Source organism: Takifugu rubripes, chromosome 22, assembly GCF_901000725.2.
Source record: "Takifugu rubripes chromosome 22, fTakRub1.2, whole genome shotgun sequence".
Taxonomy (NCBI): Eukaryota; Metazoa; Chordata; class Actinopteri; order Tetraodontiformes; family Tetraodontidae; genus Takifugu; species Takifugu rubripes.
The window spans coordinates 15610366-15633301 of NC_042306.1; the positions used below are offsets into that span (position 1 = coordinate 15610366).

General features: G+C 53.1%; 4 protein-coding genes and 1 long non-coding RNA gene across 11 annotated transcripts in view; 2 read left to right on the forward strand and 3 right to left on the reverse strand.

The window, feature by feature from the left end:
- The window catches only part of adhfe1 (alcohol dehydrogenase iron containing 1), a 6661-nt gene extending 4764 nt beyond the window's left edge, over nt 1–1897 (forward strand). Inside the window, exons 11-14 of the mRNA XM_029831476.1 lie at nt 1–77; nt 314–410; nt 621–778; nt 1290–1897. The exon at nt 1–77 is cut by the window's left edge and continues 2 nt beyond it. Coding sequence (XP_029687336.1) covers nt 1–77; nt 314–410; nt 621–778; nt 1290–1373 — 416 coding nt within the window. The 3' untranslated portion in view covers nt 1374–1897. The remainder of the gene's footprint in view (nt 78–313; nt 411–620; nt 779–1289) is intronic.
- On the reverse strand, nt 1833–3519 carry LOC115248036 (uncharacterized). Its single transcript, XR_003887066.1, has 2 exons — nt 2663–3519; nt 1833–2541 (listed from the first exon to the last, which is right to left on the reverse strand). It is a non-coding gene; the product is annotated as an uncharacterized lncRNA (long non-coding RNA).
- Nucleotides 3520–3914: 395 nt separating this feature from the next.
- On the reverse strand, nt 3915–11958 carry LOC105416235 (myb-related protein A-like). Of its 7 annotated transcripts, XM_029831654.1 has the most exons (15): nt 11846–11958; nt 11393–11423; nt 11169–11244; nt 11009–11083; nt 10445–10665; nt 6903–7086; nt 6693–6827; nt 5619–5711; nt 5452–5547; nt 5295–5377; nt 5078–5153; nt 4923–5000; nt 4428–4728; nt 4152–4354; nt 3915–3976 (listed from the first exon to the last, which is right to left on the reverse strand). In XM_029831654.1, exons 2-14 carry the CDS (start codon nt 11416–11418, stop codon nt 4209–4211), a joined length of 1590 nt encoding a protein of 529 aa, XP_029687514.1. In that variant the 5' UTR covers nt 11419–11423; nt 11846–11958; the 3' UTR covers nt 3915–3976; nt 4152–4208. The 7 variants fall into 7 exon arrangements, with proteins under 7 accessions (XP_029687514.1, XP_029687517.1, XP_029687513.1 ...); XM_029831657.1 differs by lacking the exon at nt 5619–5711; XM_029831653.1 differs by having other exon boundaries at nt 4152–4351; nt 5360–5547.
- A 288-nt stretch (nt 11959–12246) lies between these two features.
- On the forward strand, nt 12247–21378 carry wdr33 (WD repeat domain 33). The gene is given in 22 exon segments (XM_011617116.2): nt 12247–12470; nt 14226–14445; nt 14534–14602; nt 14783–14887; nt 14959–15054; nt 15231–15302; nt 15304–15383; nt 16904–17001; nt 17102–17228; nt 17305–17459; nt 17534–17612; nt 17980–18090; nt 18246–18340; nt 18413–18499; nt 18721–18860; nt 18951–19106; nt 19228–19812; nt 19886–19934; nt 20047–20356; nt 20431–20594; nt 20695–20865; nt 20964–21378. Coding segments are annotated over 21 exon segments (3093 nt in total). The 5' UTR covers nt 12247–12470; nt 14226–14241; the 3' UTR covers nt 21104–21378.
- A 77-nt stretch (nt 21379–21455) lies between these two features.
- On the reverse strand, nt 21456–22401 carry sft2d3 (SFT2 domain containing 3). The gene has a single exon (XM_003976192.3). The coding sequence runs from the start codon at nt 22313–22315 to the stop codon at nt 21638–21640; it is 678 nt and encodes a 225-aa protein (XP_003976241.1). The 5' UTR covers nt 22316–22401; the 3' UTR covers nt 21456–21637.
- Nucleotides 22402–22936: the final 535 nt, after the last annotated feature.

Sequence of the window (22936 nt, forward strand, 5' to 3'; positions counted from 1 at the left end):
ACGGAATGTCGTATCCGATCGCTGGCAATGTGAAGACTCATATGGCAAAGGGTTATGGCGTGGAGCACCCTCTAGTGGTGAGTTGTGAAGGACGAAATCACCTTTAAGATCCTGCTGGGGTTGTGGAACCGGACCCGGACCCCGGACACTTACCTGTGTCAGTGTTTGTGGCGGCATCAGGTGGAGGAGCTCCAGAGAGACCTCCAACCTGCAGAGGAAACTTCTCCACCTGGTCCTCCTCACCTTCATCCAGCTGCTTTCAGCCGTTCCCTCGTCTGATCAGCTGCTAATCTGTGTCCATGTCTGTCCTCAGCCTCACGGGCTCTCCGTGGTCCTCACAGCTCCTGCTGTCTTTAACTTCACGGCCCCCATGTGTCCAGAGCGCCACCTGGAGGCTGCTGAAATCCTGGGTACTTCCTGTTTACTTTATCTGCTAAGGCTGAGCACACTAAGGCCAACAGGGGGCCGCCCATTCTCTTGCTGACCTGTTCACCTGTTCACCTGTTTCCCGTGTGACCTTCAGATGTACCCTGCTGTTCAACCAGTTTAATGATTAACAACAGCTAACCAGGTGTGTGCTACCTGCACCTGCTGCGGCTGAATCACCTGTCTTCTTCCAGGTGCAGACGTTCGCCAGGTGAAGCGGGAGGACGCAGGCCCGGTTCTGGCAGACACCCTTCGGAACTTCCTGTTCGAGCTGCAGGTGGAGGATGGGCTCGGGGCTTTGGGGTACGGCAGCGATGACGTCCCAGCTCTGGTGAAGGGAACCGTCCCACAGGTGTGTTCAGGGACACTCTGGACCGACTGTCACATGTATGCCATCATCAGCAGAGGTGTTTCCCTCAGCCAGGTGTTGAGCAGGTGTTGATCAGGTGTTGGTCAGGTGTTGATCTGGTGTTGAGCAGGTGTTGATCAGGTGTTGATCTGGTGTTGATCAGGTGTTGGGGGCTTCAGGACCTTTGGCCTGGCTTCAATAATCTGGGGGTTATTTTAGGTCAGCGGCCATGTTTCAGTGGGCGAGACCCCTCACACCACCGCCACCGACACTCAGGTGATCGCCGTGCTGGAGACGCTGGGCGGGACTTCGCCAGCACCTGGATGTTTCACCAGATCAGAGTGTAGTGGAGTGGAGATGATAGAGATTAAAGAGATGAAAGATATGATAGAAATTAAAGATATGATAGAGATTAAAGAGCTGAAAGATATGATAGAAATTAAAGAGATGATAGAGATTAAAGGGATGAAAGAGATTAAAGAGATCTTCTCTCTCCCCTTCCACCCTCCCACAGGAGCGAGTGACCAAACTGTCTCCAAGACCACACACCGAGGAAGATCTCAGCCAGCTCTTTGAAGCCTCTATGAAGATCTACTGAACACACACTTTCCCTTGTGTTTTCTATCTTTGCGAGGACATACTCAGCTCCTCGACCTTGATCTTCCTTATCTCGATCTTGACCTCAACCCAATTCTAACCGGAACTTTTAAACACACCTTTGAAGTTATGAGGGACGTAAAGAAGTTCCTCACCTCACAAACATGTCCTCTCCCTATGTAGCACACACACACGATTCTTCTGTCCTTGTGGGGACCTCATCCACCCTTTGATCTTGCTGCCAATCTTTGAAGTTTTGATCAGAAAGATGTTGAGTTTACAGGATTGTATGAAATAAGTGACCATTTAATCCTCATTAGTGATGTTGGTAAATGTGATTCCAGTATTTTCCTGTGTAATCATAAATTCTTCAATGTGGAGTTAAAACATAAAAACATAAACAAAACATAAAAAATCACTTTCATCTCATGGAAATGTATTCTTCTAAATGAATCAAATGAACATTAGAGTATTTTTATTTCAAATACACTCTTTATAAATGACTAATTAAACGATAGCAAGTTTCGATTTGTTTGTGTTTATATTTGTTGATGCTGACGTCACTGAACTGGCCTGTCGCGTTTCCATGGAGACGCACATCAGGCTCAGGGATCAGGTCTCGTCCCACATGAGAGCACGGCTGCTCATCACAACCAGTCAGGCTGAGCTGTGCATCCCGATCAGACTGGGTTCCAGGGTGGAACCACGTGGTCTCCAGCATCATCAGACCTGAACACACGGAGCTCCTTTAATCTGTGAGCTCGTGGAACCTCACGCCATCATTCCACGGATCTCTGAACCTAAAGGGTGTTTCCAGGAACTTTAACCCTCCTCCATCTGATCCAGCAGCTGCCCCATCTGGATGTGATGGAGGGGTTTCAGAAGAACATTTGTTGATCAGATGCTGCTGCTCAGGTGATGGAACAGAGTTATAGGAAGGTCAGAGCTTCAAGTCCAGCAGCACATCTGGAGCAAGGAGCCAGCAGGACTGTGATCCAATCACAACGTGATCAATAATGCCATCTGTGCATCAGTGTGCAGATCCAGGACCAGGAGCTGAGAAGGTAGTTCTCGTTCTTCCTCAGAACTTCCCAGTCTGGCCTAAACTCTACTTGTGGCATTTTCAGATCATGCTGAGAAGTTCCCCAGAAGGCACCATTGTGGGACCACTGTAGGGGAGAGCCAAATTAGAACCGGAGCAGGACCAGGTCAGGCTCACATTAGTACCAGATCAGAACTGGAAATGGACCAAAGCTGGACCGAGACCGGACCACTATTGGTAACAGTCACCTGGTCTGAAGTGGGTGCGAAACCCCGAGCTTGTTGGCCGAAGGGGCTGGAGCTGAACCCTGGAGACCTGGTCCAGGTTCTGTTTCAAGATGTTCACCTGGTGGTTCAGAAGCTCCCAAATGGAACGGACGGCTCCTGTCCTGCAGGGTCACCTGCGTCTGAGGGCAGCTGCTGCCCCATGTGGTTGCACAAGGTAACTACCCCTAAACATCAAAGCCACCAACCTGCCCCCCCCCCGTTGAGATGCAAAAGAATCTTAAAATCAAGGTTTTATTGCACATCAGTGAACAGGTCCATGTAAATACATCGATACATAAGGAAAAGAACTTAAAGGAGTTTACAGGTTATTGTCCAGCTCACACAAAGCAAACAGGAAATAAAAGAATCCACATTGTTTCATTTGCATAAAAACATCTGTATTTATTTCATTTAAAAGGTCCCATTACATCAAAGTACTCCTAAAAATGTTTGGGTAAAATGCAGTTTTTAAAACTGAATAAAATAGATTCTAGATAACTGCTCAATAAATCAATAAGCCATCAATAAGCAACTGATGGAGGGAGTGCAGCACCTACAGGGTTAAAAACATTAAAATATTCTAGACCAGTCACCTCACCTGAATCACACCTGGAAACCAAAGTCACCTATGACATCAACATTTAAAAGGATTCTTCACATCTTCACACTTCAAATTAAGATTTCAAGCTTTCATCAAAGGATCAAAGAGTTTCTGAAAATGGGGAACAAAGAGCAGAAGTGATGACGACTAACCCAGGACCGGCAGGAGGACCAGGACCAGGAGGAGGACCAGGACCAGGACCGGCAGGAGGACCAGGACCAGGACCGGCAGGAGGACCAGGACCAGCAGGAGGACCAGGACCAGGACCGGCAGGAGGACCAGGACCAGGACCGGCAGGAGGACCAGGACCGGCAGGAGGACCAGGACCAGGAGGAGGAGCAGGACCAGGACCAGCTTTAGGAGCAGGACCAGGACGAGGAGCAGGAGCAGGACCAGCAGGAGGAGCAGGACCAGGACCAGCTTTAGGAGCAGGACCAGGACGAGGAGCAGGACCAGGACCAGCTTTAGGAGCAGGACCAGGACGAGGAGCAGGACCAGGACCAGCTTTAGGACCAGGACCAGGACGAGGAGCAGGAGCAGGACCAGCAGGAGGAGCAGGACCGGCAGGAGGAGCAGCAGGACCGGCAGGACCAAGAGCAGCAGGAGCAGGACCAGCCTGAGCAGGAGGACCAGAAGGACCAGGACCAGCAGGTCCAGGACCAGGAGCAGCAGGAGGAGGTGGTGGTGGGGGGAACCTGAAACCCAGATGGAAACATAACAAGACAGCAACAGGTCCCAGTGAGGGCCCAGAAAACTGATCCCAAGTCAGATATAAATCAAACTGAAGCAGTCGGACGAAAGGCAGGCGTGTCTGTTACCATGGTAACTAATCCCTTTGAAAGATTTCACCATCAAATAAAATCCTTTTACCTGATTCCCAGATGTTTCTATGGAAACACGCAGGTTTGATCCATCACATGACTGAAATCAGATCCAGAACCGAGCCCCCCCGGCCCTGGCCCCGCCCACCCTGGCCCTGGCCCCGCCCATCAGGGCTCCAGGTACAGGCGGGCCTGCTCCAGCACATTCAGATGGTCTCCGGTCTTCACCGTCTCCAAGTTGGCCTTCATCTGCTGGTCAGACCAGAGTCAGAAGCAGGACGGGACCCAGACATGAGCGTGGCGCTGGTTCTGGACTTCACCTCACACAGTAACTCAGCAGGATGCAGCGGCCCCGCGGTGGGCTGGCACCAGCACCCACCGGCCTGATCCAAGGCCTCGCCACAAACCTCCAAAAGAGACGAGATCTCCTGTAGTGGGTTCTCCTGGAGCAGGTTCTCCTGGAACGGGTGGTCCTGGAGCGGGGCCTGCTGGAGCAGGTTCTCCTGCAGCGGGTTGGACAGAGACTTGGACTCTCTGAGGTTCTGTGGCCTGGACTGGGCCTCACTGTAGCAGGGAGACGCAGAGCTGGGCTGCCTGAGGCTCTGCGTCTGACTCTGGCCCGTCACCTGTGCACAGCCAGGAGCGTCACACACTGCGCACATGTGGCTCCGCCCACTGCCTACACGCTGAGTGGCGAGGAGGCGGAGCCACAGCAAGCTCGAGCTCAGCTCGCTCAGTCCCAAACTCGCTGGAAGTGCTGATGGACCCACACATCGGCCCCTAACCCTACGTTCTTTGACTTCCTCAGTCCTTTACTGACCTGCGAGCTGATGCTGGACTGTTGGTGATCAAAGCTTTGCTCCTCCCACAACAGGTTCATCACTTTACTCCAGTAGATCTGAGACACACACACACACACACACAGGCGAGCGTCATGCTAGCAGCTCCTGGTGGCCGCAGCAGAGTGTGTTTCACCTGATCCATGCTGTTGATCAGAGGTGTCGGAGACACCGGCGCTGACAGCAGGAAGTCGTTGAACTCCGTGGACGTCCTGAAACAAACACATCTGCATCTCAGTGCTGCCTCCACAACTGGGTCTTCAGCACCCGACCAGCTAACCTAACCCGGTGTAGCGGTACTACGAATAGATGTGTGATGTGATGCCATGTGACCTGTGGCCCCGCCCACATACTGGCTGCTGTGCTGTGGCATCTGTTTGTGAGAACAGACGTTCTGACCCAGATTCTGACTGCTGACCTCATGTATGTTGAAGAACTGCAGACGGTGGACAGACGGGTCACAGTCAGACAGTCAGACCATGTTTCAGATGATGCCAGACGCCTCCTGACCTGAGATGGGGAGCAGCTCAAGGCCCCTGTGGTCCTGCTCCAGGGAGAGGTGAAGTCCATGCTGGAGGCCATATCATCAGCACCGAGCAGCGGTTCCTGCAGGCACAGCAGAGTTAGGCCACGCCCCTTTAAAGAGGACAAGCTGAGGCACACGGTGGGGGTCTCACGTCATCACTCCTGCACATGTCGATCACTAATGGGGGGTCATCGTCAGCGTAAGGGCCGCTCGCAGGGAGTGGGCTGTGGCTCCAGGACTCGTTCTGACACCAACCAGAAGCACAAGAGGTTCAGATCCCACATCTGCAGATGTCCAACGGCAGCGCGGACGCTCGCGTTAGCATCACGGACGCTCGCGTTAGCATCACGCTAAACGGAAAAGTGGCGTCAGGCGCTCAGCTTGGTTCTGAGCTGCGCTATAATGGCCGTATATCACACCTGTACCCGATGTTACAACTAGCTTAAGTGTTGCTACGCTAACAGTCTTCACGAGGCAGAAAATGAAGCTCCGTGTAGGTTGGTTTGTGCGGGTGGACGCTGAGACGACGTCCACGCAGCACTCCAAGGGCGTCCCAGAGACGGTCCTCTCAGGAAGGCTGAACTATATGGACCCAGCATCTTCATGGGTCTCACCCAGCTGCTCCTGGTGCCTCCAGAGACACCGACAGCTTTGGTGGAGCCACAGCCCAACATTAATGCCAACAACAGACACATTTACGTTCTTGGAACGACCACGCAGTTCCTCATTTTTGGTTCCTCTTCAGGTGACATTGCAATTCTTTGATTTGGAAGAAACAACCTGAACTTGTGTCGGTTGCTTGACTATTAAAGTTGTTGGTGATAGTTTTATTAGAGCCAAACACGACAAGAGGCCCTGACATATGGAGATTAGCACAGCCAAGCTAGCAGGAGCGCAGGAGCCAAGCTAGCAGGAGCCAGGCTAGCAGGAGCCAAGCTAGCAGGAGCCAGGCTAGCAGGAGCCAAGCTAGCAGGAGCCAGGCTAGCAGGAGCCAGGCTAGCAGGAGCCAAGCTAGCAGGAGCCAGGCTAGCAGGAGCCAGGCTAGCAGGAGCCAAGCTAGCAGGAGCCAGGCTAGCAGGAGCCAAGCTAGCAGGAGCCAGGCTAGCCTGCTGGGTACCTACGCTGCGGCTCATTACGTCACTCATCTTTAAGGCTGCTGAGCCAACACCTCCACCATGCTCCTCAACACCGCTGCTCTGGGTGGGAACATCTGCACACTTCTCACCTTCATAGGTGCCTTCAGGCTGTACAGACTCGGTGCACAGCTGGAACCTGGCAAGGAGGCAGGGATGCAGACAGGGCACGCCTGGTGGGCGTGGCCACCCTGGGGTTTACAGGTGTACCTGGAAACATTTCTGTCCTGTAAGGAGACATGTGAACATGTCATCATGGTGATGCTGGGGGCCACAGCTACAGTGGAGGATCAGACAAGGACCTGGAGGGGGACACTGGGTGTGTGAGGGGGAGGACAACGCCGGTAGCCCAGTACTGTGGACGAGGAGGAAGAGGAGGAGGAGGAGGAGGGCCGGCTGTCAAGGTGTAATGCCTGCAGGTATCCATCGTCATGGACTTTCCTCTTTAGGGTGGAATTCCAGTGGTTCTTGATGGCGTTGTCAGTCCTGAGGACAGAGAGTGTCCATGAGAGACAGAGAGAGTCCATGAGACACAGAGAGAGTCCATGAGAGACAGAGAGAGTCCATGAGAGACAGAGAGAGTCCATGAGACACAGAGAGAGTCCATGAGAGACAGAGAGAGTCCATGAGAGACAGAGAGAGTCCATGAGAGACAGAGAGAGTCCATGAGACACAGAGAGAGTCCATGAGAGACAGAGAGAGTCCATGAGACACAGAGAGAGTCCATGAGAGACAGAAAGAGTCCATGAGAGACAGAGAGAGTCCATGAGAGAGTCCATGAGAGACAGAGAGAGTCCATGAGACACAGAGAGAGTCCATGAGAGACAGAGAGAGTCCATGAGAGACAGAGAGAGTCCATGAGACACAGAGAGAGTCCATGAGACACAGAGAGAGTCCATGAGAGACAGAGAGAGTCCATGAGACACAGAGAGAGTCCATGAGAGACAGAGAGAGTCCATGAGACACAGAGAGAGTCCATGAGAGACAGAGAGAGTCCATGAGACACAGAGAGAGTCCATGAGAGACAGAGAGAGTCCATGAGACACAGAGAGAGTCCATGAGAGACAGAGAGAGTCCATGAGACACAGAGAGAGTCCATGAGAGACAGAGAGAGTCCATGAGACACAGAGAGAGTCCATGAGAGAGTCCATGAGAGACAGAGAGAGTCCATGAGAGACAGAGAGAGTCCATGAGAGACAGAGAGAGTCCATGAGAGACAGAGAGAGTCCATGAGAGACAGAAAGAGTCCATGAGAGACAGAGAGAGTCCATGAGAGAGTCCATGAGAGACAGAGAGAGTCCATGAGACACAGAGAGAGTCCATGAGAGACAGAGAGAGTCCATGAGAGACAGAGAGAGTCCATGAGAGACAGAGAGAGTCCATGAGAGACAGAAAGAGTCCATGAGAGACAGAGAGAGTCCATGAGAGAGTCCATGAGAGACAGAGAGAGTCCATGAGACACAGAGAGAGTCCATGAGAGACAGAGAGAGTCCATGAGAGACAGAGAGAGTCCATGAGAGACAGAAAGAGTCCATGAGACACAGAGAGAGTCCATGAGAGACAGAAAGAGTCCATGAGAGAGTCCATGAGAGACAGAGAGAGTCCATGAGAGAGTCCATGAGAGACAGAGAGAGTCCATGAGAGACAGAGAGAGTCCATGAGAGACAGAGAGAGTCCATGAGAGACAGAGAGTGTCCATGAGAGACAGAGAGAGTCCATGAGAGACAGAGAGAGTCCATGAGACAGAGAGAGTCCATGAGAGACAGAGAGAGTCCATGAGAGACAGAGAGTGTCCATGAGCGACAGAGAGAGTCCATGAGAGACAGAGAGAGTCCATGAGAGACAGAGAGAGTCCATGAGACAGAGAGAGTCCATGAGAGACAGAGAGAGCCCATGAGAGACAGAGAGAGTCCATGAGAGACAGAGTGTCCATGAGACAGAGAGAGTCCATGAGAGACAGAAAGTGTCCATGAGAGACAGAGAGAGTCCATGAGAGACAGAGAGAGTCCATGAGAGAGTCCATGAGAGACAGAGAGTGTCCATGAGAGACAGAGAGAGTCCATGAGAGACAGAGAGAGTCCATGAGAGACAGAGAGAGCCCATGAGAGACAGAGAGAGTCCATGAGAGACAGAGAGAGTCCATGAGAGACAGAGAGAGTCCATGAGAGACAGAGAGAGTCCATGAGAGACAGAGAGAGGCCATGAGAGACAGAGAGAGTCCATGAGAGAGTCCATGAGAGACAGTGAGAGTCCATGAGAGACAGAGAGTGTCCATGAGAGACAGAGAGAGCCCATGAGAGACAGAGAGAGTCCATGAGAGACAGCGAGAGCCCATGAGAGACAGAGAGAGTCCATGAGAGACAGAGTGTCCATGAGAGACAGAGAGAGCCCATGAGAGACAGAGTGTCCATGAGACAGAGAGAGTCCATGAGAGACAGAGAGAGTCCATGAGACAGAGAGAGTCCATGAGAGACAGAGAGAGTCCATGAGAGACAGAGTGTCCATGAGAGACAGAGAGAGCCCATGAGAGACAGAGTGTCCATGAGACAGAGAGAGTCCATGAGAGACAGAGAGAGTCCATGAGAGACAGAGAGAGCCCATGAGAGACAGAGAGAGTCCATGAGAGACAGAGTGTCCATGAGAGACAGAGAGAGCCCATGAGAGACAGAGTGTCCATGAGACAGAGAGAGTCCATGAGAGACAGAGAGAGCCCATGAGAGACAGAGAGAGTCCATGAGACAGAGAGAGCCCATGAGACAGAGAGAGCCCATGAGAGACAGAGAGAGCCCATGAGAGACAGAGTGTCCATGAGACAGAGAGAGTCCATGAGAGACAGAGAGAGTCCATGAGACAGAGAGAGTCCATGAGAGACAGAGAGAGCCCATGAGAGACAGAGAGTCCATGTGAGACAGAGAGAGCCCATGAGAGACAGAGAGAGTCCATGAGAGACAGAGTGTCCATGAGACAGAGAGAGTCCATGAGAGACAGAGAGAGCCCATGAGAGACAGAGAGAGTCCATGAGAGACAGAGAGAGTCCATGAGAGACAGAGAGAGTCCATGAGAGACAGAGTGTCCATGAGACAGAGAGAGTCCATGAGAGACAGAGAGAGCCCATGAGAGACAGAGAGTCCATGAGAGACAGAGAGTCCATGAGAGACAGAGAGTCCATGAGAGACAGAGAGAGTCCATGAGACAGAGAGAGTCCATGAGAGACAGAGAGAGTCCATGAGACAGAGAGAGTCCATGAGAGACAGAGAGAGCCCATGAGAGACAGAGAGAGTCCATGAGAGACAGAGTGTCCATGAGACAGAGAGAGTCCATGAGAGACAGAAAGTGTCCATGAGAGACAGAGAGTCCATGAGAGACAGAGAGAGCCCATGAGAGACAGAGTGTCCATGAGACAGAGAGAGTCCATGAGAGACAGAGAGAGCCCATGAGAGACAGAGAGTCCATGAGAGACAGAGAGTCCATGAGAGACAGAGAGAGCCCATGAGAGTCCATGAGAGACAGAGTGTCCATGAGACAGAGAGTCCATGAGAGACAGAGAGAGTCCATGAGACAGAGAGAGTCCATGAGAGACAGAGAGAGCCCATGAGAGTCCATGAGAGACAGAGTGTCCATGAGACAGAGAGAGTCCATGAGAGACAGAAAGTGTCCATGAGAGACAGAGAGTCCATGAGAGACAGAGAGAGCCCATGAGAGACAGAGAGAGTCCATGAGAGACAGAGTGTCCATGAGACAGAGAGACAGAGAGAGTCCATGAGAGAGTCCATGAGAGACAGAGTGTCCATGAGACAGAGAGAGTCCATGAGAGACAGAGTGTCCATGAGACAGCGAGCCAGACCTCCCCGGCAGCAGCTTGGAGATATCTGCCCAGCGGTTTCCCAGCATTCTCTGGGCCTGACAGATGACGCGGTCTTCTTCAGGTGTCCAGCTGCTTTTCTTCACCGCCGGGTTCAGGTGGTTGTGCCATCGCTCGCGGATCTGCTTCCCGTTACGACTGTGCACGTGTTTGGCGATGAGCGACCAACGCTTGGTGCCAAACTTCTCCACCAGGTCAATAACCTGCAGAGGAAGTGCTCAGGTGAGAAATGGTGTCAGCTCCATCACATCAGGGTTCAGCCTCTGATGTTCTTGACACTCGAGGAACCCTCAGGAACCACTGACCAAATGGCTGAAGACAGGAACGTGAGATGGGAACTATTATGGGAGAATGTATTTGGCTCAGTTATACAAAGAACTACATGGATTTATGAAACGGAATACGATGCTCCATCAGGAACATCACGTCCTCCAAGAGGACATTTATTTTTTTTACTCCGATATGATCATTTTGAAGAGGAAAAGATCTTCTCTTCCTTTCTGCCTCCATCTTGCTGTGTACTACAGTGTTTGGGTGGAGCGGCACCTTCTGGTCCTCCTCTGCAGTCCAGGGACCTTTGATCAGCTCCTCGTTGATGATCTGCTGCCATCGTTGCTGGGCCTGACACAGACCAGCTTAGATGAGAACTGTAGCAGAACCACAGCAGCCATGCTGACACCAAAACCACCTGTAATCACAACTTTACCTTGGATTTGGCCCATTTAGGCTTCTGTAGTGTGCGTCTGGACGCCCTTCCATTGCATCGTTCATGTCCCAAACGGCTGCAACAACAAATAAAACCAGCTGGTTCATCATCTGCTGTGTGATCAGGATCTGATGAGACGTTTCCATTTAAAATATCAGTTAAATCGCTTCAGGTTTGTTTTAGACATGTAAACATATCAGGAGATAAGCTGCTTCTGCTCTTACTAGGACCTGCGGCTCCTGCTGCTCATTACTGCTGCTCACACACACACACACACACACACGAGAGAGAGAGAGAGAGAGAGAGAGAGAGGGAGAGAGAGAGACTGGTCAAGTACACACAAACTACGTCTGATAACAGAAAAAATAAGACATCAATTACACTGCTATAAACGCCACAATCCTACTTTCAAAATGTAGCTTTGTCAGTCTTTCTCATAAATAACTCAGAAATGCAGGAAAATAGCAGCCTTTTAGCTTCTGTTTAAGAGCCAAAAGGCTGAATTTGCGCCAAACCGCAACAGAAGCGACACCAACTGAAGCGGCTTTAGCCGAGCTAGCCGCCGTTAGCCGAAAAAAGCGACGCAAGAAAGTGTTTAAAGCAGCGGCGGCCGTGTCCGTGACCCGGAAGAAAAGCGTCTGTTGCTCCGGTTAAAAAGCGTCTGTTGCTCTGGTTACCGGCTGTGGGAACGAGATCCGTCGGGATTAACCGAAGTTTCGGCGAAAATTTGCGGAACTTTACGGAGGACGAGGCGACAGTTTAAGGCGGTCCAGCTGAGCGCGCGCTGCTCTTCGGCTAATTACAGGTAACCGTCTGATTGGAGGAAGCGACAATGACGTCACTCACAGGTGATTTCGCAACATCCACTGTCACGCCAAGACAAGAAGCTATTAATGTCCAGGATACATAATTCGCCCTATGTAGTGGGTAGTGGACAGGGGGCGAGTGTGCGGGTTCGGACGCAGCCGTAATAAATACCCCACAGTAGCAACAGTAGTGTACGGCACTTTTATTGTTGGTGTGTGAGCGGCGTGCGTGCGTGCGCGCGCGCCTGCATTCAAGAACTCCATTTCCCATCTATCGGCCGTTCTCCCGCCCTCGCGAAGATTACCCAGAATGCTCTTCGGCGGGGACGAGAAGACTCGCCATGATACAGTTCTTGGTGGTTGAAGTGACAAAATCGTGTTACTTTGCGTTGAATAAAGTTCGCGAGGCTTATGTTTGTCCGGGGAGAGCCCAACAGAAGAACCTGGTCTGTTTCCGAGCGCTAGCTAGCTGCTAGCTCAGCCGTGGAGATTGTCGGTGAGTTCCCTTTAGCCCGGGCAGCTTGTTGTCGCTCCTCCGGGCCGTCGCACTTTATCACGGAACATCAGAACGTAACAAAATGCCCCTGAGAACAAACCCAGACGCTGCCGACGTTGATGTTTGGGTGCGTGTGGCTCGTTTAATGGCCGTGGGAGTTGAAACTGCCTTTTATTTTGCATGCTATGCTGCTGGTGCACAGTTAGCTTTTAGCAGTTAGGCGATCATGCTAGCGATGCTACCAGCTCCAACTCTATAGAACCTAATTGTTCAGATGGTCAGCTGCTCGCTGCTTTGGAAGCAATTAACGGGGACTCGTGTTACAAAGGTACCTAATGAGGAAGGAGTTTGGGCCAATGTGGCTCCACCGGAGGACGCCGGGGGCTCCACATCCAGCGCACTTGTCTCTTATTGTGCTCACCTCCGCGGAGGAGCCGGTGGTTATTGTTCCAGGGTAAAATATTGTGACATAATCTCAATTTTTGAATCCTTTCTTCCCCAGTTCTGGTGGTGAGGATGAATTATTCCACCTCTCCCGTACGTTGTCTACCAGCTCATCGCTGTGTGCTGCCCACTTTTCTCTGTTCTCACTCTTTTGTCCACTTTTTAGCACTTTTTTGAACCTCTGAAGATTCTGAGGCTCAACTTGATGCAGTGTAAAGCTCTATTCTGTCTCTTCTGGCTCCGACCAAGTCTGATGAAACCTTGGACTCATGATTAACAGACGTTTTCTGATGGGTGGCCTTGGTGTCATGATTTGCCTCATTTACCATCCGAATCACCAGACTGTTCCTGGCCCAACACTTCCCCCAGCTGCTGGTTCATGCTGGATGGGTCCACGTCAGCCCACGGCTGATGGAGCTCCCCTGGCCACCTGCAGCTGCCACATTCACTTCAGGTTCAGACCTACAGAGCTGGACCTGCTCCTCTTACTTGAACAGTCTTGTTGGAGCCCATCTGCCCCTGTCTGCTAATGTCCTCACATGAGCGTCGCCTGGCAACGCGTCAGTTCTGGCACAACAATCCGGACTCGTCCCTCGTTCCCCGATGGTGGAACAACCTTCAGAGCTGCGTCAGAGTAGGACCTTCTCTTCCTTCAAGAAGCTCTTGAAGACTGACTCTTGTGTCTCCTACCGGCCCGTGTTTATCCTCCGGTCCCCTTCGCAGCGCTGCTCCGGTAGTTGGTAGTTGTTCCAGGGGGTTTAGGACTGGACGCCACTCTGGACAACAGCTGAGGGACTAAAGCGTAAAATGTTGAGGGTGAGGGTTCCTGCAGTCAGACTATGTTTGACGCTTCAGTTTTACTGTCAGAGAGTTTGGGATCAACTGACACAGATTTCCTGTTCTCACGTGGGAGAAATAATGTAAATAAAGAGTATACTCTCTTGCTGTTGCTTTAACAGGATAATTAAGGATAATTAAGGTCTCGATCATACATGGAAGCGAAGGCAGTATCTGTGGCTAGCTGCGTACATCTAAAATAGGAGCTTTCTTAGTTACACTGTTAAACAATCCTCATATTTGAGTGAATACTCACTAATATTGAGCATAATATGAAAACATGAAGGGCTCGATTATCCTTGTTTCGTGCTTGTTGCTCTTTAATGTGCAGAGTGCTAAAAAGTCCAAGTCTTTGCTGTGTGAAGGTGCTCAGAGGAAGCTGAAGTCCACATCATGGTTCCCCTTCGTTAGCATCGTGTGACCCTTCCATCCCCTCCACGTGCACGGGTACACCCTCCCCATCCCCTCCTGCAGGTACAGCGCGAGCACCATGGCGACTGACATCGGCTCGCCGCAGCGTTTCTTCCACATGCCGCGCTTCCAGCACCAGGCGCCGCGGCAGGTGTTCTACAAGAGGCCGGACTTCGCCCAGCAGCAGGCCATGCAGCAGCTCACCTTCGATGGGAAACGCATGAGGAAGGCCGTCAATCGCAAAACCATCGACTACAACCCTTCAGTCATCAGGCATTTGGGGGTAACCACAACTGAGGCGTGCTAACTGTCGCCTGGCACCTGGGACCAGGCAGGTAGAACCAAAGTGCTTGTTTCTGTGCTCACTGCAGAACCGCTTGTGGCAGCGAGATCACCGAGACTTCCGAGCCATCCAGCCCGACGCAGGGTGCTACAATGACGTGAGTGCTGACCCACCGCTAGCTTAGCTTAGCTTAGCTGTGCTTAGCTTAGCTTAGCTGTGCTTAGCTGTGCTTAGCTTAGCTTAGCTTAGCTTTGCTTAGCTTCTCTGGAAAGCATGAGCTGATTGTGCTTCAGCGAAGTCCTGAGGCGCTCCTGAAGATCCCCGCTGCTTCTTTCAGCTGGTTCCTCCTTTGGGGATGTTGAACAACCCGATGAATGCTGTAACCACCAAGTTTGTCCGGACCTCCACCAACAAAGTCAAGTGTCCTGTGTTTGTGATCAGGGTAAGAGTCTGCACCGGGCCGGTGGGGGGGGGGTGTTCTGCATCTTTCAACTCTTGATCTGTTTCCTCCAGTGGACTCCTGAAGGCCGCCGTCTGGTCACCGGAGCCTCAAGTGGAGAGTTCACTCTTTGGAATGGACTGACATTCAACTTTGAGACCATCTTACAGGTAAACACACACCTGCCTGCTGATGGCTGTTCACATACGGACTGGAGGGAAATCAGAAGCTCAGCATTCATTCAAATGTTCTCATGGAGGCGTGACCTCCTCACAAATGAATGAAATTCGGATGGAACAGAGGTTGTCGGACCTGGTGATGGTGACGGTTCCTCTGTCCCCTGCAGGCCCACGACAGTCCGGTCCGTGCGATGACCTGGTCTCACAATGACATGTGGATGCTGACGGCAGATCACGGTTGGCTACGTCAAGTACTGGCAGTCCAACATGAACAACGTCAAGATGTTCCAGGCTCACAAGGAGGCCATTAGAGAAGCCAGGTTTCTACCTAATCTACCACTTTCTGTAGTTAAGGCCAGTGTGTGCTGCACCCTGTCAGCCTGCGGGGGGCGCTGCCTCGCCCTGGGCCTCCTGTTGTGGGTGATTAATGACAGATGTAAGTGTGTGCTGTTGCAACACTGCAGTGGTCTGTTGTTAATGTTGTTCCTTATGGCTTATGAGTTGTTTACTGTAAATAAAGTCATCTCATTGGTTCTGAAGTGCTGTGGCCCGGCCTGGCCTGATGGTGTGGGTGGAGACTGTTAGAATAAAGAAATAAAGGCCCATCTTCTTTCCCTCAATGACATTTGAGCAGGGATCAATAAAGTTTAACATAAAGTACAAAATATTTAGTAATAATAAAGACAAGTAGACAAAAGTCTGGGTTCTACATGTTTACGGTCCAAATACCCAAAGCAAACACTACAGTTCCCAAGATGCACCTGGTGGCTCATTGTTGATGCACAGTGGAGTTTGGCCCGATCCGATCCAATAACTCAACGGGCCGTTTTCACGGTCCGATTAAAGATGGCTACAGCACAGTGCTCTGACCCGACCGCCTCAGCTGAGACTTTGACCCGAAACCCGTCTGTACCCTGACTGGGACCTGAACTGTGACACCTCAACAGCTAGCTCTGCTCAAGTTTGAGCCCCTCAGAACCGAAGGTCCTGGTCCGAGAGTAGCGTTTGTTGTGATGGACTGCTCTGATGCTATAAAAGTGGTGGTGCTGTCTTAAACGGTCAGAACCAGTTTTATCGTGTTGGTGGACACTGGCTGAGTGGTTCCTTTGGGGACCCAAACCCAGAAGTTTGTGGTTCCACTCAGATCCAGGACAGCTGAACTGGACATTCTGCCGCTGTGGTTCCCTCTGTTGCGGGCCGAGCTGTGCAGGAGCTGGACCTTCACTTGTGTAACGCTAACCTTTAGCATCTGTCCTCCAGAGGAGACGAGGCTGACCAGCACCGTCTCCAGAACAGCGGGTTTAACCCTAACTGTCGCTGACCCGCGGGCCGTCCCACACCATAAAACTGCTCTGTCACATAGGGCCCGGTTCCCCTTTAGCCCAGAACCACATGACGCTTGACGGGTGAGTAAAAACTGAAGATGGGAGGAAGCAGAGCTGAAGATTTACTCATATCCAGCTTGATCCAAACTCAATTCTTGACATTGGGAGGCTCCTAAAACGCTTTTTGATTTATTCTGATGGATTCTGGTTCTGTTGGTGAGGTTGTTCTGAGGCTTGTCCAGCAGATGGAGACAGTGGCCCCTCTTCCTTGGTCAGTGAAGCTTTTCAAAACTGAAGATGAACGTAACGGATACCCACATTGTCTTTATGATGAACTTGGGTATTTTACATCGAGATATTTCACTTTAAATGGAGGAGAAAATACAGAAAAGTAACAACATAAAGAGGAATTCCGAGTCTGCATCAGGAGCGCTGATACGACGCCTGTGAGGAGGCTTCTGTTCTCAGGTTTACACCGTTCAGTGTTGGTCACACATCTCTTCTGTCTTGTGTAGTTTCTCTCCAACAGACAATAAATTTGCAACCTGCTCGGATGACGGAACCGTGAGAATCTGGGACTTCCTCCGCTGCCACGAGGAACGAATCCTTCGAGGTAGTCCATAATCCCCGTCCACATCATCGATAATCACAATCCCTAAGTGTGGGGATACATCTGAAAAAGTGTGTGTGTGTGTGTGTGTGTGTGTGCGCAGGTCACGGTGCTGATGTCAAGTGTGTTGACTGGCATCCCACTAAAGGTCTGGTGGTCTCTGGCAGCAAAGACAGCCAGCAGCCCATCAAATTCTGGGACCCCAAGACCGGCCAGAGTCTGGCGACGCTGTGAGTCCGGAGCTGCTCTGCTGGCCCGAACCGCCGTCAGAACCCTGAAGTGACGCAACTTTGATTTTTGTGTCAGACACGCCCACAAGAACACGGTGATGGAGGTGAAGTGGAACCTGAATGGTAACTGGCTGCTGACTGCCTCCCGAGACCACCTCTGTAAACTGTTTGACATCAGGAACCTGAAGGAGGAGCTGCAGGTCTTCAGGGGACACAAGAAGGAGGCCACAGGTGAGCGGCAGGAGTTTCCTGTCCTGGAGCTTCTGCTCGTCCTCCAGCGTGACCTCGTGTTCTTCTGTCCACAGCGGTGGCCTGGCATCCTGTCCACGAAGGTCTGTTTGCTAGTGGAGGTTCTGATGGTTCTCTGCTCTTCTGGCACACTGGGTAATGATGCTGAAGCTGGACTGGTCCATTGTGCTGGTTCACTGGTCCAGTGTGCTGGTTCACTGGTCCATTGTGCTGGTTCACTGGTCCATTGTGCTGGTTTACTGGTCCATTGTGCTGGTTCACTGGTCCATTGTGCTGGTTCACTGGTCCAGTGTGCTGGTTCACTGGTCCATTGTGCTGGTTCACTGGTCCAGTGTGCTGGTTCACTGGTCCATTGTGCTGGTTCACTGGTCCATTGTGCTGGTTTACTGGTCCATTGTGCTGGTTTACTGGTCCATTGTGCTGGTTCACTGGTCCATTGTGCTGGTTCACTGGTCCATTGTGCTGGTTTACTGGTTCCAGCGTTCACACTTGTGCTTTTCAGGGTGGAGAAGGAAGTTGGAGGGATGGAGATGGCTCATGAAGGGATGATCTGGAGCTTGGCCTGGCACCCGCTGGGTCACATCCTGTGCTCGGGCTCCAATGACCACACCAGGTTGGACACACGCTGGTTCTTATTTTGACCAGGGGAACATGGTTCCGTGGTTCCTTTAGAGTGTGGCCCAGCACATACGTGACACAGGCGTGTCGAGGCGGTGGTCGGCCGGGACACTCGCCAAGCTTCCGACCTCACGACTGTTTCTGTTTCAGTAAATTCTGGACGAGGAATCGCCCGGGCGACAAAATGAGGGACCGCTACAACCTGAATCTGCTGCCTGGGATGTCTGAAGATGGGCTGGAGTACGGTGAGCTGCAGCGCACGTGGGGACACGTGAGGCGTGGCCTCAGAATCCTGATGTGGGGGTTGTGTGTTCCAGATGATGTGGACCTGAACAGTGTGGCGTCCATCCCTGGGATGGGCATCCCCGACCAGCTGAAGGCAGCCATGGAGCAGGAGCAGAGCAGTAGGTCCACTCTCCAACCACCTGGGTTCGGGTTCCTGTGGGTTCTGAGAAGACAAGCGTCTTTATTTTAAAAAGCTTGGAGGCTTCAGATTGACTGGAAACAGTAACCTGCTCTATTTACCTGAGCTGACCTTTAGATCGAGTGTCCGAGGGTATTGAGGAGGCAGAGTAACGTCACCGAGCTTGAGGAATATCTAAACAGCTGCGGCTGCTGTCTGCAGGTAAAGAGCTTCCTCCTGAGGTGGAGATGTCCATCCCTGGCCTGGACTGGGGTGTGGACGAGGTCATGGGGAAAGAAATGAAGAAGGTCCCGCAGAAGAAAGTCCCGTATGCTAAACCCATCCCGGCACAGTTCCAGCAGGTGCCAGAGGACGAGCGGCAGCTCTCCCACCATTGTGAGTCACTCTGGAGCTCTCGGCTGGATCAACATCACCGTCCCCTCTGTGTGCAGGCCTGGGCAGAGAATAAAGTACCCATGATGCCTCCTGGGGGAGATCTGGCCAAGGACAGGAAGGCGGAGCAGAAGGTGGACATGAAGAAGAAGACGCAGGCGGAGATCGAGCAGGAGATGGCGGCTCTGCAGTACACCAACCCCATGCTGCTGGAGGTCAGAGCTGAGCTGCTGACGGACCCAGACCCCCCACCCCTGCTGGGGGGGTCCAGCACAGTCACACTGGGAACATCTGGTGTCCGTTCTGACCTCTGTTTGTTCCTGCTTGCTTTTCCAGCAAATGAAGATGGATCGGATGAGCCAGATGAACTCCGATGGGAGCGGGGGCCACCCTCAGGGACAGGCCCCGCCATCCTCCTTCTCTGCTGCCGGTCCCGGGGGCCCAGGTCCTCCTGGTCAACAGGGGTATTCTCTAAACATGCCACCTCAACAGATGGGTCCCCCCATGGCCCCTGGGAATATGCAACCTCCTTTCATGCCCCCCGGGCAGATGGGGCCTCACTCCGGTCCTCCACAGGGTATGATGGGTCCACCAGACATGCAGGGACTTCAAGGTATGCAGAGACATTCTGGCCCTCCCCGGAGCATGGGTCCACAAGGACCTCATGGCATGGCCCCTAGAGGGATGCAGGGACCCCCACCTCAACGAGGGATAGGTCCAAGAGATCCACAGGGGCCTCTACCTCAGGGGGGCATGATGGCACATCAGGGGAACATGATTCAACATGTTCAAGGTGGGATGATGGGGCCCCCAACCAGGACACATGGCAGCATGTCAAATAACTACGGGATGCATGTGTCACAAGGAAGTGTGCAGGGCCCCCCCGAGAGCCTGCAGGGGCCTCCATATATGCAGCACCAGGTGTGTGTGTGTGTGTGTGTGTCCTGTCTCACCTGGGACTAGTTTCAACACGACTGTCACTTCTTCTTTGCAGGGTCAGAACTCGGGGCCGGCGATGCACGGCATGGGGCCCGGAAATAAAGGTGAGAGCCAAGCGGGAGCACCACAGACACCTGGACAAGCTGCACACTTTACAGGTCAAAAGGTCATTTCCAGTGAGAGCAGGCAGGTAATGGCTGCCTCTCCTCTTGTCAGGTGACCATCGGGGGCCATCTAACCACCACATGGGCCCCTCTGACAGGCAGGGCCCTGGAGGACTGGAGCAGGGCTCAGGGCCTTACTGGGCTGACAGCCAGCAGAACCAGCATGGCCCACAGGACTTTGATGGAGGGCAAGATTTCCACGGCCGATCCGAGGAGGGCTGGAGACCTGGGCAAGGGTACCAAGGGGGGGCGATGGGGGGGCACAGGGGGGGTGGGCACAGAGGGGTCGGGGGGAATGGAGGGAACTGGGTTCCTGAAGAGAGATATAGTAGTGCAGACTTCAGAGGACGCCGAGACGACAGGTGAGTCCAGGTGATGAGCCAGAATCCAGCGGGCGTCTGGAACTGCACTCAGGTAGAAATACTGCCTTCTTCAGGTTCAGAGGCGGGGGGCCCGGGGGGCCCGGCCGGCCCGGCGCTCGGGCTTACTTTGAGGACTACGCAGGCCAGGAGGAAGGCTTCGACGGGCACGAGGACATGGGCCGAGCCTGGGACAGCGGAGGAAGACTCAGGCCACATCGAGGAGGAGGTCCGCCCAGAGGTGAGAGGAGCTGCTCGGATGGTCTGACCCAGTTTTACCTGGAAACCTTTGATGGTCCAGGCAGGAAACAGCCGGTTTATTCCAGCCGTTCCTCCCACAGGTCACGAGGCGTACAGGGATAACCACGATGGGTCGTCCTCCGCCGGGCGAGAGCGCCCCTCCTCTATGCAAGGCATGGACATGGCATCTCTGCCTCCCAGGAAACGCCCGTGGCAGGATGGGCCCGGAACCGGAGACCCCCGAGAGCTGGACCCCCCATGTAGTGACGGAGGTGAGAGGCGTCGCCCTCGGTGATCACTGCTGGGATGTACTGATGACGACGACCGCCACTGGTGTGAAAAGGCTTCAAGCTCTGCTCTCTCCCTGCAGCGCGCCCCCCCCAGAGGGACGACGGCGGATACACGCCGTCCGGTCGCAGTGGACGAGGTGGCTGGGGTCCAGGATTGGGCCCCCGGAGAGGAGGACCTGCACCCAGGGGACCACCGAGGGGGGGCATAAGAGGGCGGTAGTGAGAAGATAGTGGTAACCTTCCATCGTCCTCCCTTCCAGCTGGTCTGTGAACAGACCCGGGACCAGGAAGCTCCTGGATAAGAACTGCTGCCAGTCCAGAGAAGGTGGTCTCTGACTGGTCCAAGTGGACAGCAAGTCTCTGGCTCATTTTAATGTAAGAGACATTTTATTTCACAGTGAACACTTTGTCTGCAGTGTGTTGCTTTTTGTAAAAGATTTCTATGTTTTTGTCTTTTCACTGAGGTGGACAATAAAGATTCACACTTCAGCTTTATTGATCAGTGTGTGTGTGTGTGTGTGTGTGTGGGGGGGGGGGGGGGTCATCGGTAGTGATAGCAGTCATACGCAGTAAATGGTACCTAAAGTCTTTATTTACTAAAGCTGGCGATTAGCAATGCGATTAGCAATGCTAATGCAGGTCAGAGTTCAGGGGAAACTGCAGGTCAGGGTCACTGACCCTGCAGAGGAATGTGCTTCCGGAATGTGGTCCCGGCCGACCCGTGGTCCCGGCCGGCCCGTGGTCCCGGGCTCGCTCAGATGGGCATGGTTTTGCCGGTGACGGTTCTTCTGATGGCGGACGCCGCCATCCCACCCATGAAGCGGATTCCTGCGCTGCCTCCGGGCAGCAGTGACACCACAAACATGACGATGACGGCGACCTGCAGGGCGGCTCCCAGCGCGGTCAACACGGTGCTGTGGAGGCTCAGAGCCGCGTACAGGGTCCCTCCAAGCGCACACACATAGACTACAGCCCCGGGAGAAGTAGGCAGTCCGGCCACCAGCCTGCTGGGTCCGCGTAAGACCGCCACCGCGGCGATGGCGAACACGGAGCCGAGAGACCACAGCAGCGCAAACTTGCGGGCGTAGAGTAAGAGAAGCGGGGCGTACAGGGCCGACAGTCCGAAGCACAGCGCAGAAAACGACACGCAGACGGCGAAGGCCACCAGCCGCTGGCGGCGGCTCAGTCCCGGCAGACACGGGTCTGGTTCAGTTGACCATGGCCACGAAATACTGCTGGAACTCTGGCCTGGGGGGTTGCTGACCCGGTCACTCGCCCAGGGGCTCGACCATCGACCAAACCAACTCCCAGGAACCGGCTCTGGGTCGCCCAGCTCCAGAGTCGTGCAGGAACTGGACTGGGAAATGGTCTTCGCTCCGCCACTTTTAGACTGGGCCAAGTACTCCTGAAGCTGTCGGTTTAGTTCCGCCATAACATCGGAAGCTAACTGGGCTAAACTAGCCGCGCTTCTTCTTCTGGTTTTCGCGCCGTTCCTGTAAATCCCTCTGCTGCCCCCCCGGACAGCAGAGGAACTACACCCGCGAATGAACGACGGCTGCATTTTAATGCCATAGTTTCATTATTATTCTGTAATTTTCAGACCTCAACATGTTTAACATAATCGGATGCAGTGGGTTTTCTATTCTAATGTAACTGATAGTTTGGGGGTTATTAGTTTAATAAAAAGCTGGTGTGCCAAGGTGCAGGTGTGTGGCACGCCCCTTAACCACACCTGGTGCAGCTGATTTGTAGCTTCTAATGAGGGCCTGTTCACATACCACAGCTTTCTGATGAGCTGCTCACGACAGGTGTCCTGTCGTCCCTCTCCGGTCTGGTGGGCTGGGTAGGAGAGGGAGGAGAGGAGGGAGGAGAGGAGGAGAGGAGAGGAGAGGAAGGAGGAGGGAGGAGAGGAGGAGAGAGGAGAGGGAGAGGGAGGAGGGGAGGGGGAGGGGAGGTGTTCAGGCATGTCCCTCCGGTAGGAGACCCCTGGGAAGACCCAGGACACGTTGGAGAGACTATGTCTCTCGACTGGTCTGGGAACGCCCAGGGACCC